This window comes from Rhinopithecus bieti, unplaced genomic scaffold (assembly GCF_001698545.2).
Source record: "Rhinopithecus bieti isolate Rb0 unplaced genomic scaffold, ASM169854v2 scaffold_1304, whole genome shotgun sequence".
In the NCBI taxonomy this organism is placed as follows: domain Eukaryota; kingdom Metazoa; phylum Chordata; class Mammalia; order Primates; family Cercopithecidae; genus Rhinopithecus; species Rhinopithecus bieti.
This window is the reverse complement of record NW_016803307.1, coordinates 378,080-392,779: the sequence shown is the minus strand read 5'-3', so window position 1 is coordinate 392,779 and position 14,700 is coordinate 378,080. Positions and strand designations below refer to the sequence as shown.

At 37.8% G+C, this 14,700-nt stretch overlaps 1 protein-coding gene across 3 annotated transcripts in view; it reads left to right on the top strand.

Annotated features, from left to right (window-relative positions):
* Nucleotides 1-14,495, top strand: part of LRRC1 (leucine rich repeat containing 1) — a 130,294-nt gene extending 115,799 nt beyond the window's left edge. For all 3 annotated transcript variants that reach the window (XM_017872884.1, XM_017872892.1, XM_017872902.1), the window contains 4 exons: nt 4,114-4,229; nt 9,724-9,896; nt 10,847-10,983; nt 13,003-14,495. In XM_017872884.1, coding sequence (XP_017728373.1) covers nt 4,114-4,229; nt 9,724-9,896; nt 10,847-10,983; nt 13,003-13,161 — 585 coding nt within the window. In that variant the 3' untranslated portion in view covers nt 13,162-14,495. The remainder of the gene's footprint in view (nt 1-4,113; nt 4,230-9,723; nt 9,897-10,846; nt 10,984-13,002) is intronic.
* The last annotated feature ends 205 nt before the right edge of the window (nt 14,496-14,700 follow it).

Sequence of the window (14,700 nt, the reverse complement as noted above, 5' to 3'; positions counted from 1 at the left end):
GATTTTAAAATTATGTTTCATATTATTTTTGCTCAAATTGCATTTTGGCCAGATTTTAATTATTGTACATTTTTCTTTTTTTGCCAATGGGATGTGGGTTCAATTATGTTACAAATAATATTAAAAGGAATATACTGAAGGAAAGCGAAAGTTCCCTTACACTGAAGGCAAGCATTTAAAAAATGGAATATAAACAAAAGTGACTAACATAGGCTCCCTTTTTGAATCACTGAATCTGTCTCATGATCTCCTCCTTGGGTGAGCTAACCTGCAGGCAATTAATACTTAGTGAGAGTTGACCTGAGCAGAGGTTTGCTCAATAATCTGCAGATCCTATTTTCTTGAGATGGGTTAGATCAATGCCTAACAGCTAAGGAGACACAAAATGGCTGGACAAAGATTCTCAGCTATATTCCATAATTCTCAGATAATCCAAGTCCAACCCCTTGTATTCTGGGAAGGCGCTATTATGTGGTTTAAGGGAGGCTTAAAAATATCAGCTTCCTACATAACTGGTAATAAGTTTTTTAAACAGTGACTCTGCTTCCCAGAACTTCTAAATGATACAGATATTTTATCCTGATGACAACTAAGGAGCCTGTAAACTCTGCCTCCTGAACCCAAAAGAGAAAGCCAAAATATATATGAATGATGTGTATAATGTCAGTCTTCACTATTATTAATACAAAATGTCACTGCGATACATTGTTAGGGAGATAGTTTTTTTTAAGACATTCAGGTAAGTTCAGGAAAGAGACTGCCAACATCAGTACAGTTCTAAGAACATAGTAGGTATTTAGGTGTTGATTGTACTCATCATTTGGATCTGAGGTTTTTACTTCCTGGAAAAAAAATAGCTACCACATTTATTTGGCAGCAGCAAAAGGCCAGTTTCTGTGATAGGTGCCAAATTATATATGTGGTTTCATTTAATTTAATCATTATTGTTACTTTTGGTTAAAGTAACACATCCAAACCCACAAAACATATGACTGAGCCTAAATTCTAGCCCAGTTCTGTATGATCTCAAAGCATCCACTCCCTCCATCATACCGCATCTCCCTCTGACGTCTATAATGGACTATATCTTTTCAGTTATGGGTTTGAATGCTTAATAATCGTTTCTAAAAACCAAAGGTTTGTGCCATCCCTTCCTGGCTGATTTGGAAAGAGGGCTGTGTTTGTGTGAATGTTTGCTGGGACAGCATGTGCCTTTGTGGGGTGATTAAGGCATCCCTAGCACACTCTGCAACAACATGTGCTCTTTGTTGGCATTGTTTTTCAAAAACCATAGACAATAGAGATCAGGAGGTCACACTGCCTGCTTTGACAACCCAGAGGGCCTAAGAGGCTCTTGTACGCAATTGCGTTCCACCCCTTGATGTCTCAAATGGGTGTGAGATTAGAGTGGGAAAGGAAAAAGAAAAATCAAACAATAACACACAGTAGACAGCTCACACATTTCATTGAAGTTTACACTATATCTTCCCAAATGATTAATGGATCTTTTCCAGAACATTTATTTAGAGCCCTCTGACCCACTTTAATTAGTTAATTAATTTTTTTGACTACATAATATATGCACATGATACAAATTGAAAATGTTCACATGGTATAGCAGTAGGGCCCCAAAACAGATATCTTACAGGTTGGTGTGGTGGGAGGGCAGCGGACAGCTTCATGACAAGATGCCCACAGTTAAAATGCAGGCCCAGCTCTACATGCCTTCCAGGAGCTGATTATCCCCTCCAGATGATCATATGAATAATAATATCTGCTTTGCCCCCCCCTTGGGTCACACATAAATCCTGTCTTTTCAAAGCTAGGTCAGGACGCTAGTGGGGGTCTTCAGCCTCAGCCAGCTGCTGACTTGGAAGCCCTCCTTCAGGGCATGTAGCCGTACCTCTGAACCCCAGCCTCATGCCGAAGCTCCTCCACCTGGAGCAGGGATGCGGGAAGGGTGCCCCGTGGGAACCTAGTCATTCTTTCTCATGAGTAGATCTTTGTCAGGATTGTTTAAATTTATCAGAGACTCTAATAATATTGATCATCAAAGGGATCAGGGCTTTAATTGCTTTCCTTCCATGATATTTCTAGGCATCTAAGTAGAACTGTTGATTCCCTTCCTCAAGGGAGGGAGAATGTGCTCAGCCATATGGGAAATCCAGTTGCACATTTCTTGTAGGACACTATATTGGGGCTATATGCTTATAAAACCTAAGAGAGGCTACTCTGGTGATTCTTACTGGAACAAAAAAGAGTTTTGTTGTCTCCACTGCTACACATAGAGGCAGGTAACTTTTAAGTAGAGGTCTTTCACAAGTAAGTAAATAAAGTGTCTAAACATACGTAAATGAGAAATTTAGTGGGCAGAGAGGCTATGCGTGGTGGGTAGATAGCATGAATACTATACTTGCCAAGTACCCTGAGTGTACATAAACATGTGCAAATTAAGCAGTAACTCAAGTAAATGATCTTAGGGTTCTTCATGTGGTATTTTATGCTGTCAGAGGGTTAGATCATAATTATGAAATGAAGGCAGAGAGCATTTTATTATATGGACCAAAGGGTTCTGTGAAGACTCTTTGGAGGAACAGAGAATGTTTAGCTAATTTTGGATCATTGGTAAGATTTAAAAAGGCATTTCTATAAAAAACAGTGGGATCAAAATATAAAATGTATTTAGGGTATAATGAGTAGACCATTTTTGCTAGGATGAGAAATGTGTGAATGCGGGGACTAAAGGGGGCAAAATCTAAAAGCCTTTCTACATATCTGGGTGCTTTCCACATGACCAGAGACAAATGTTAGTCTACATTTACTTATATATTTATTTTTCTTTTGTATACATTATGGTTAAATATTGTGGTTCAATACATTATTTTGAAATCTTGATATTTTTAAGGAAGGAAATAAAAATATTATGTATGAAGGTAATTATGTAGCCATTCACAAATATGCGTTCTGCTTTTGAGGATATTATATACATATATTAAACACATGTATAAATAGAAAAGGGCAGAAGATATATTCAGATATCATTAACCATTCAAGTCTTGTGCTCTTTCTCAAGTGGGAGGCTCTGGAGCAGTATTTTTCCATGTGTTGGAGAGACATCAATAGGTTCCTTCATGAGCCTTTCCTAGCAGTTGCCCTTAGTCAGGAGAGTGAGTACAAAAAGAATGTAGTACTTTATGGAGTCCTGCAGAATGTTGTGTCTGGGATCGAGCTATTTTTCTGCCCTCTTGATTCAGTTTCCCTGACTGTAAAAACCACCACCAATTTGTTCAAGAGAATCATTGGATTTTTTGTGTGTGTTTATGTTCCTTTTTGAAGACCAGACTCATACAAAACTCAGTTACCTTTAAATTGCTTACTTTTAAAAAATGGTAATCAAATTTGGTGTGGATGGAGGTGTTGATTTGTGTGCCTTTACGAGCAGGCCATGGCTAAAGAAATGGATGTATAGATTTACTCAGTTCACTTTTTGTGAAGATACTGCTGATTTTACATCCATCAAAAAAAGTGAATTTACCACATTAATTTGTGAATGGTCAAAAGCTAATAAAAGATGTATGGTGGAAATTAATGTACTGTATAATCTGTAAGATACCCCTCTTTTTTGGGAAAAAAAAAAAAAAGAAACACTGAGAGTGCTGAAGTTAATATACTGGGCAAGTCTTGAATTGTGTGTGTATCAGGATCACCTTTGGCCTAACTTTTGAAACTACAATTGTTAAACTTGCGTATTACCACATAGTATTTTTCTGGATTGTATAGTTTGGCTAACATATTTAACAGATACAGTTGGGTTAGATATCAGCAGTGGAAAATGATTTCTTCTTTAGAATAAAATTTTTAAACTGTATCATTGATTTTCTTGATTTAATTTAGAACATGTACATCTAACGTTTCGCAGAGATTTTTATGAACATATGGGGCTGTGTTTTGTATGATTTAAATTAATGATTGTTGGTCATCAGTGAGACCAGTGAGCTTTGTGGTATAAGTTTATGCATCCTTTTTATACTGTTTGGTAAACAAGGTACTCTAATCCTACTCCATCTCCCCTAGAAAACTGGAAAAAAAGATGTATTTCCTTTCTCACCATAGATCGGCGGGTGCTGCAGCCTCACTGTGTTCTGTGTGCGTGACAATAGACTAACTCGGATACCTGCAGAGATGTCACAGGCAACAGAACTTCATGTCCTGGATGTGGCAGGGAACAGGTAAGCCTGTTGTATGCTTTGCTTGAGGGAAACAAATATACATACATCCCAATCTTTGCGTGCATCTTCAAATTTTTGTCTTTGCTTTATCTTACAGAATATGATCCCAATTTTTCAAATGACCTAGGCCTCAGGGAGTTCTTCATATGGGGGCTAGAGTACTTGAGCCCAATGGAGCAGAGAAGGTCAGGGGAAACCTGAGCATGGGTTAAAGTGTCAGTGGACACTTTTGTAGAAATGCTTCCCGGAATGACGGTACAGTGATGCCAGGGAAAGAGCGCTGAACTGAAAATGGGGAGACTTGGGTTGTGGCTTAGCTCTTCTAAGTAGCTTTTGTAAGTCATCATGGGCTTCAGAGTTTCCTCACCTGCAAAGTGAGCACAAATGAGTTCGAACTCAGTTTTAACCAGGGGACCTTGACATACTGACTCTGAACCCCCTGAAAATACAAACAGAATTGTGTATTTAGGGAAGTGTTTATAGCTAATGTCAGAATCTCCAAATGATTCATAATACAAAAAAAGTTCAGAGCTGCCAGACTAGTATTTCCAAGGTCACAGCATCACCATTTCTCAAGTTCCAGAGCAGAGGTCATGTTGGACTGAGCGCCATTTTCTAGAATATGCCTGTTCATCATCTTTGTGGAACACATTTGTTTCCGTCATTCCGAGCTAATTTCAGCGCCCTAAATGTCATATGCGCCTTCTCAGAAACAGGCTATTCTTTCTATTGGGAGACCCTCTTCTCTGGCTCCTTGACTCTCTTCTTCATCACTCAAGCTTTATTTTCTCGAGGGAGCCTTCTTTCTGAGTCCGCATTTGGGGAAATTCCCCTGCCATGGCAGTCACAGTACCATATGAGAATTGCCTGTTTTCATATGGGTAACCCTTCTAAGCCTGAAGTTACCTAAAGCTAGATATTCTTCTGGTTTATGTGTCATTGTATCACTTGTCAGATGCAATGACAGAGTGCCTGGCACATAACAGATGCCATTTTCAGTGGAACAAAAATGTTAATAGTTTTACAGGATGAATAGCAGGTCACTGCAGGATGGCTTATATCATAGGCTTCCTAGCCAAAAGGAATTAAAAATTGCTTTTGAGTGTAATATAGTTAGGAGAAAAAGGTTCAACTGCTTGGGGGAAGATGATCAATGATCTTAAATGGTAAAGGCCAGCAGTCTAAGGAGGCTGTCTCCTGAGTGCTGATTAGCTGATCATTTTGGTCAGGCACAGGTCACCATTTTTTATTCTTGCTAATGGATTATAGACAGCAGGGCTAAATAAACAGCAGTTCTTAGCTGGAATCTAGAGGTGAGTTATAGCCTCAGGCAATGCTCACCTTTTCAAAGTTAATGCTTTCAGGACATCTTGATAGATTCTTAAGACCACTAACTGGTTGCCGGAAACCCAGGATTAAATTGAGTTGAACCTCGGATTTCTGCTGAACTAAGCAGAACTAAGGCATGAGCCTTTACAGCTTGAGGAGGGTACTTCTTTCCTGATCTTTATCCTCTACCAGTAGAAACTCAGTGAGTCAACATTCGCTGGTTCTTGCCACACTACTGAGCATGAATTTGCATCAATTCTTGAGCAGAAAGATGCCGGTGATGCCAAAAAACTGTTTTTACATGAATGAAGGCCCCATTTCTCCAGTTCTCAGAAAAAGAAAATTAAATTTTTATTATGCTTGGGCTGGGATGGAGAAAACCCAGTTAAAAAGTCGAGTTACATAGCTGTCATTTGAGTCAGTTAAGTGTGTCATTTAGTCCATGCATACGTATATAGATTCATAACCAAATTTTAAGCCTATTAAAATATTTAATCACTGCTTATTAAAAGTATCAGTATAGAAACTAATTTTTTTTAAAAGGGCTACCTGGTCAGCCTTTTAGCTTGCAGAAATGTCGTACCGTAGGAAATCATACTAAATCGTATTAAATGTAACAGAAGCTTCTGCCTCTTCTTTCAAGTGTATGAAAATAACACATGGCAGCAGGAAACGTACACTGTGAGTTTCTAGAAACTTTCTTTTGCAGTTTGGTAGGATAAATTATAGCAAGGATGACTATAACCTGTCACTTGGAAACTAAGTATTAAACCTTCTGTGACAGTAAAGAAAATGTCTTGTATCATCAGTTACTCGAGCACAGAACACAAAATTCTTTAATACTTAGACTCTCTCCCATAGGAATATCCATCAAGTGTGCAAAACTGGGCATTTGAGGATTTTCCTTACTTGCAATATTAGTAGTACTGAATATTAGAAACAATGGTTGTCAATTGGGAAATAGGAAATAGCTTATACTTTTTAATTTTGTACTATGTGTGTATTACCCAGTCCAAAGAATTAAAAATATTAAAAGACAAACAATAGCATACTGTTGTGGAATACTAAGCAGTCAAAGAATGAGATATTTCTCTGTGCATTGACACGGAAAGAGACCCAAGATACTGAGTGAAAAGGGAAAATGTTGAGCAGTATATAGAGCTCTCATTTTGGTGGTGTTTTTTCCTTAAAAAAGAAAAATAAAATCACTTATTTGTGCATTGTACCCAAATACTAATAGTAGTTCCCCTAGATGAGACTTGAAGGTATAGGGAGTTTTCATTTTAGATATTTTAGTATTGTTTAATTTTTTGCCAGTTATGTTCTCAATTTATATATATTTTTAAACATTTTTGAAAAGTTTGCTTAAAACTAAAAATTCTAGTAGAAAGTAACAGAAAGAGGAAACATGACATTGTAAGGCGTATTCAGTCAGTGGTGAAGTTAATATTAATCAGTAGGCCATGGTTAGATATTAAATAAATTTGAGAAAGCAGTTGTTATAGTAGTTCACAGGCATGGAAGGTCACTTGGGGCTGGGTTGGTAATGGATATAACTGGAGACAAGAGGCTTACAGTTTGGTCATTCATTTGCTTTAGTTCTTGTACCATTGGTGTGAATAGTAACCACAAGTTTTTTATTTCTGGGCGCATGTGGTCCTAAATAGAACACGGAGATGCCCACAGGCTGTGGTTTCTTGTATGTTGATTCTATTTATTCTATAGTGTACAGAAGGTACCAGAATAAACCAAAAATGTATTATTAGCTCCTTTGGAAACCAGGAATGTATTTCTCATCGATTTTCTGACTTGTAGCTGGGATGGTTTACCCAAGAGAGACAGAAAAGCATGTGTATGTGTTTTTTTCCCGAGGCTATAGTGAGTTAGAGGATTAGCCAGCCTGCAGAATCTCTGTGGGCAGACTGTTCAGGGAACAGGGTGTTTTTTTCTTTTGGACACCACTGGCAACGCTTCTGTCCGCAAGACAGTGGGCAGCTCATGTGTGGTGTGGACTCAGTCAGCAGCAGCCACATTCAAGCTGGCACTTTGATTCTTTGCAGCAAAACTGGTGTTTCAGGCAACTCGTTAATCTGAGTGGAAATATGTTGATAAGATTTGTTGTTGTAGAGTCTAGTAATTTATTTAGCTTTGGTCATATGGTTTGTCATCCTTAGAAGCTGTTATTTATTAGTATTATTGATGCTCTTTTTAGCCTCTTATTTATACTTTTGCTTTAACATTCAGCTGGCTTCTAGTCTGAGAAGTTACAATGACCACGTTTGAGTATCTGTGTTTTGTGCCAGTTTTCAAGTCTTGATTTTTTTTTCTTTCTGTTCTCAAGAGTAAGACAGGTACAGATGCTGACTGTAAGTGTCTTGCCCAAGACTTGAAACTTTAAACATTCTAGTGGATGTTAGCTTGCTTCCTCTTTTAAAAGATATAGGAGAAAATTTTAAATAAATTATATTTTGTTCAATAAAATGAAAGAGGTTGATGTACTTGAAACTTTAACAGTGTATAATGCCTATTTAAAAAATCCTTGTCGCAGTACCTGGCAAATACATGTTTTTAACTTTCTTGCATTTGAGTTTATATGTATGTAACATTCTTTGGATAGAAAGAGAAAGAATTTTTGTATAAGCAGAAAATATTTCAGTTCTATCCCTTAAAGAACAAATATCTCAGAGTAAGAAGAAATGTAATTGTGAATCTGCTGTTCCCTGAGGTTCCCTCAGGTGTCCTTCTCTAACTGTGAGCATATGGTGGCACCGGGTGGATTCTAGGATTTAAAAATATGTATTTCTCACCCCATACTGCTCTCATTAATGAAATATTATAATGTACAATTCATAGTCTTTTCAGGAGTACTTTAACATAAGCAGTTCTCGTGGATACACTAGCTTAAGAACCTCACTCCCACTTAAGTTACAGTTTCACAGTACTTCCTCAGTATTGCACGCAATACATATGCATGAGATGGACTCAGCCTTTACTGGACTAATTGTTAAGGAAAAGAAAATATTTTCTTATCTTTGAAACTAACACAGAAATCTTGCAAAATGTATTGTTACTGTGAAAAGTTTGTTAATAATGCTTTTGTTGTTAATACTGTCCATGCACTCTTTGATTTTTTTTTTTTTACTTCTTTTATTAAAGTAATTTAACCAGTTTATGCCTACCTTTTCCTCTGATTAGTTTTGTGTTATTGGAATACAGCTTCTTTTCATATCTTTAGAGAGTTCTAGTTTATTTCCCGTAAGTTCTGTCAATTGAAATGGTATGTGCATCTGAGAATTCACTGTTAGTCTTTTGGTAAGATGTATAGGTAGATTTCCTGCTAATGTTAACTGGAAATAGGTGTACATATGATTTCTGGCAGTGGTCTTTACTAAATAGATTCTACGGGTTGCAGCCAATCTGTGAAGTCTTTGTGCAAACATAAAAATAAAATTAATCTTTAGGTGTTACATTATAACATTTAAAGTACTTTCATACGTACTACCTCATTTGAAACTGAAATAATCTGATATAGATATTAATTGTCACCTAGGACTCTGAGAAGTAGGAGCTTCTAGAAACTGAGAGATAAAGGTTTAGAAGGGAATACCTGAAATAATCTCCCTAGAGAAAGTAGATGGAGTCCATACAAAATGGGGTTTAATCTTCATTTTGGCTGCAACTTAAATGCTTTGACACCCCAGGCACCTCCTTCCTCTTGGCCTGATTCATCAGGTGCTCCTGGAAACAGGTAATCCCGCAGCTTCAAAACCAGCCCTGTCAGTGAGGCTGTCACCATCAGAGGTAAAGAACCTCCTCTGGGTCCTTCCAAAATCACCTTGACTTTTTTTCTCTCTTTACATTGAAACCTAGTACAAGACCCTAAAAATGTGTCCTACAATTTTCTCTCTCTCTTTTTTTTTTTTTTGGCCCTATAATCTGGAGGTTCTCATGGGAGAAGTGAGAGCAGAAAAGGGAAGCACAGGAACCTACTGAAGAATCCACTTGCAAAGAGTATGTCAAGTGTCTTAAAACATAACATCGTTTTACATTTTGAAACCAAGCTCAGGAAGCTGTTTTTAATTTTTCCTCATTTTATGGATAGGGATTGATTTGATTACAAAATTTGAGGTTGTAATGTCTCTTTTTAAAAAAAAAAAAAAAATAGGTTGCTGCATCTACCTTTATCCCTGACTGCCTTGAAGTTGAAGGCTCTGTGGCTATCTGACAACCAGTCCCAGCCCCTGCTTACATTCCAGACAGACACAGACTACACCACGGGAGAGAAGATTTTAACCTGCGTCTTACTTCCTCAGCTGCCTTCTGAACCTACTTGTCAAGGTGAATTTAATTTAAGGACAGTATTCACAGGGCCATGAGATTGAGTAGGACCTAATGTCTGTCCATAAGGCTTCTTACTCCTTGATGTGATTGTGTTATATCCAGTCTGCACCTAGAGCCAGCTCAGGTGAGGCCACTGTGGGACTCTTCTGGAAAGGTTACCCTACATCCTTGCAGAAGGGCTGCTCATATCTATTTATCATGTTTGAAATTCCATAAGCAGTTTTTTGGTTTTGAATTATAGCTAAGGCTGAAAATACAATACTTCTAAAAGTGGTAACAGAGTCTCTTAAAATCCAAACTGATAGTTCAGAGGATTAGTATTAACACCACTGACATACTGTTTTTAAGCCATTGAATTATTTTGAGTCATTGTATCTTTGTTTTGTAAACTGTGTGGTTAAACAAAAACTCCACATTAACATCAAAATGCTATCATAAACCCTTTGCTGAGAGCTGGGTTTGGTGGAGGAGAACCGGAGTGCCCTGGGGGAATGGGAGCCCAAGTGGGAGGACTTTAAGACCCTGGGGGAAAACGTGGTAGAGTGTGTTACTGAGGAAAGTACTAGTGTCCAACATGTGCGGCCACATCACTGTCAGGACAGTTTTGAAGTTGCATAAAATAAGTATTTTAAAAGGGACTCTAAATTATGACATTCTGTGATGAAATATTAAACATATTAATTTAGCAGATATTTTATATGATCTCAAATAGAATTATACATCATTAAAAAAGAAGGGCAACCTTGCCCCAGGCCTTTTCCTTTTTGTTTTTGAATTTTGTGTGTGTTTGTGTTTTAAAGCCAAACTTGCCACAGAAGGCCGCCCTTCTTTCTGGTGTTCTACCCCTGGTCCTCCGTATAGATTCTGCCTTGTCAGCTGCAAAGTTCATGGCTTTTACTGGTCACATGAACCACAGTTCCCTGCTGATGTGGTCTTTGTCATTGCAGAGAATCTGCCTCGCTGTGGTGCGCTGGAGAACTTGGTAAATGATGTATCTGATGAAGCCTGGAACGAGCGTGCTGTCAACAGAGTCAGTGCAATCCGATTTGTGGAGGATGAGAAAGATGAAGAAGACAATGAGACGGTATGGAAATGCAGATTCTTTGCCTCTGTGGAAGTTCAAAATTAAAAGATTGAGAATGGCACCTAATAAGGATATTCTTTATTTTCAATTAGTATGTTCTCTGCCTTGCCTTCAGCATTTAAGAATTTTTTTAGAAGACAAAACTAGGTAATTCTAGGTGCTCAGTCACAAAAGGTAAATGAGGCAAATGGAACTCTTTTTTTTTTTCTTTTTTTTTTTTTTTTTGAGACAGAGTCTCCCTCTGTCACCCAGGCTGGAGTGCAGTGGAGTGATCTCAGCTTACTGCAACCTCCACCTCTTGGGTTCAAGCCATCTCCCCACCTCAGCCTCTCAGGTAACTTCTGCCTCCCGGGTTCAAGCGATTCTCCTGCCTCAGCCTCCTTAGTAGCTGGGATTATAGGCACCCACCACCACACCCAGCTAATTTTTTGTATTTTTAGTAGAGACAGGATGTTACCACGTTGGTCAGGCTGGTTATTGAACTCCTGACCTCAAGTGATCCACCCATGTTGGCCTCCCAAAGTGCTGGGATTACAGGCACCTGCCACCATGCCCCCTCTAATTTTTGTATTTTTTGTAGAGATGGCATTTTACCATGTTGTCCAGGATCTACAGTTCCTGGACTCAAGTGACCTACCCACCTTAGCCTCCCAAAGTGCTGGGACTACAGGCGTGAGCCACTGTGCCCGGCCTCTTATTGTTGTGTTGTGCTGCTTTTATGGTGCTTCTTTTTATTTGTGATAGTTTTCCCTCCCACTGAAACTTTTTTTTTTTAATTGTTCCCAGTGAATGCTGTCTCTTCCCATGTTGACTCCATTTACTTGCCATGATTTGACTTAGTGCCAGACCTCTGTGCCTTCTTCATGTAACCAGCTCACCTTAGTCTTCTTGTAGAGGGCTTATGATCTTAGTTGGATTAGTTAACAAGTTTTTGTTCAGAAATTGGAAAATACCAGTCACCCTTACTTTCATCTGTACTTGAAAATGTCTCTCAGACATCCAGCATCTCCAGGTGTTGGTGACAAGTCTTGACATCTTCCTAGCAGTTGACTTTGGCTTCTTAAATTCCTTAAACTAATTGAGATTTTTCTTAAGCAGAGCTTAGAGGGAGTACTTGCAGCCCCAAAACAAAGTCAGTTTTAAAATTTTGCCTATAGTCTTTGTTATTCCAGTTGTCACCAAATGGGATTTTGGGCCTATACAATCGTAAAGGGCAAAACGCAAATTAGGGATGACAAAATCACTCACTGTCAATGACTCTTTAATACTCACCTCAAGACTTGTTAGAGTGTGATTATCACCAGTTACTTCATTGCCTCTTCCAGTATTTTGTTAAGCTAGTTTGGTTCCCCCTAAAGCACTTGGATAGGCCGTTTAAAAGATGTACACACTGTTTTATGAGCTAAAGATCATGTAGCATATTAAATAATATTTTAAAAATTACTCATACCCTGTTACTTAACTTCCAGTCTTTATTAGAAGAGTGTGAACTTTCATCAGTAGGTCATAGAAATAGTACACACAGCAGCAAAATAAGAAAAGGAAATATTTCCCTCTTGATTTCCTTTTTCTTGCATGCCTCAAGGGTTGAAAAAAGCCAGAATCACTTTGGGTAATAGTAGAACATTATAGTGACTTTAATTTAGGATTTTTTATTTACTCTTTTATCTTTTTCTTTCCCCACACCCTATAATTATATCCTAAATTTTAAAATAAATGTTCTTGCTGCTTATGGAGATTTTATTTTATAGTAATTTCATATTTTTATAAGTTTTTTTTATTCTAAAAGTAATCCTTCTGTTGTAACTAGGTAAGTTATATGGAACACTTTCTCTTTCCCTTAACTACCAGTGAGCAGTTGATAAATGCACATACCTCCAAAGAAAGCTTTTCCACCCACTTTAACTCAGAATTTCTAAGAAGGTAACATTTGTATTGGAATGCGAATGCCTTGAAGCTGCATGTTTTGAAAAAGTAGGGGAATAAAACCAAAACACTCACTCCACTGTTTGTTTTTAGAGAACACTTCTAAGGCGAGCCACTCCACACCCAGGGGAGTTAAAGCACATGAAAAAGACAGTGGAGAATTTACGGAATGACATGAATGCTGCTAAAGGACTGGACTCAAACAAAAACGAGGTCAATCATGCCATTGACCGAGTGACCACTTCTGTGTAGAGTTTCACCTCCAAGTTTTACCTCCTGTGTCTTCCTCTGCTGTCCAGACGTTCCTGTCTGCTTCCGGGGAGCCTCACGTGCTCCTTGTCTTAGCTAAGCAGCCCCCGCCCGCCATCTTCCCGTGGAGTGTGGGGAAGCTGCTGTCTCCCAGGAAGTGCCTTACTCATCCCGCAACCAGTCAGCCACCAGTGGTCTCCCGGCGTGATTTTTTTTTTTTTAATTTCAGTTGTTTGTAATAAGTAGAATACACTACTGTAAACATACGACTTTTGTTTTTGTCTTATGTTGGGATAAGGGAGAGCAGAAAGGGGAATTTTTATCCTACTCCCTTCCATAAAGTGCTGGGACATTTTGAATCCCCCAGGTTCCCTTGGACCTACTGATGAGAGATAGTTTTATGTATGGGGAAAAATGGATACTTTTTAAACCTTTTTTGGCAGCTCAGATGGTGTAAATTTTAAAATTTTGTATAGGTATTTCGTAACAAAAATATGTATTTCTTTTTTGTTATTTTATCTTGAAGACGGTACGTATTTTAGTATTTGTGCAGAGAAACAAGTCCTAAAGTATTTGTTTTTATTTGTACCATCCACTTGTGCCTTAATGTATCCTGTGTCATGTCCAATCAGTTGTAAACAATGGCATCTTTGAACATTGAGATGAGAATAGGAATGTGGTATTTTAAAGCAGTGTTGTATTTTAATCAGTTAATCTACCTGGAGGATTTGTTTTTAACCAAAAAGATGAATTATCAATGATTTGTAATTGTATTGATTGATTATTTTTTGAAAAGATAAACCAAAGGATTTGACTGCTAATATTTTATTCCTTACACTTTAACTTTTTCTGAATAAGTCTCTCATAATGAGCGCAGTGTCAGACTGCACCTACTCTGATGGTATGTGCCATTTGTAAAATAAAATAGAGCAGAAAAGCACAAAAAGAGAAAACTGGTTCAGACATTCAGTGGGCAAATAAATTATGTACTGCAAAAGAATGATTTTTATTCAAGAAAGCTTTAAAAGTTTTATATCCAGATATACAACCACAATAAAGCAAAATAACCTATCAAAATAGAAATGTTGCTATCTTTATAAGGGCAATTTTATTTGTAAATAGAGTTTGAATCAAAGTATCAGAAAATACTGCTTCAAGATTTAATTTTAAATCTGCTAATTTAAGGGATATTGGGAAAAGTTTTGGTGTGTTTCTGTTGATTTCTTTTTTGTATGCTGTGATAAAAGAGAAATGAAAAGTGCCAGTCACTGTGTGGTGTCTAGGAAAATTATATATATTTTTTTTTCTCCAAGAAAAAATTCATCCTGGACATTGGCCATACAGCTTTTAAAAATTATTACTTTGTATGTTCAAGTGATAGCAGGTAGCCACATTCTTTGACAGTGTGCTCTGGTCTATTAAATATTTAAATTACCCATCAGTTGTGAGTGACCTCCTGTGGGACTTGCATTCACACGGGCAGAGCCCAGAATTGCCTTTGACTCTGGCTAGTAATTTTGGGTTGTGGCAATCTGGCCAAGT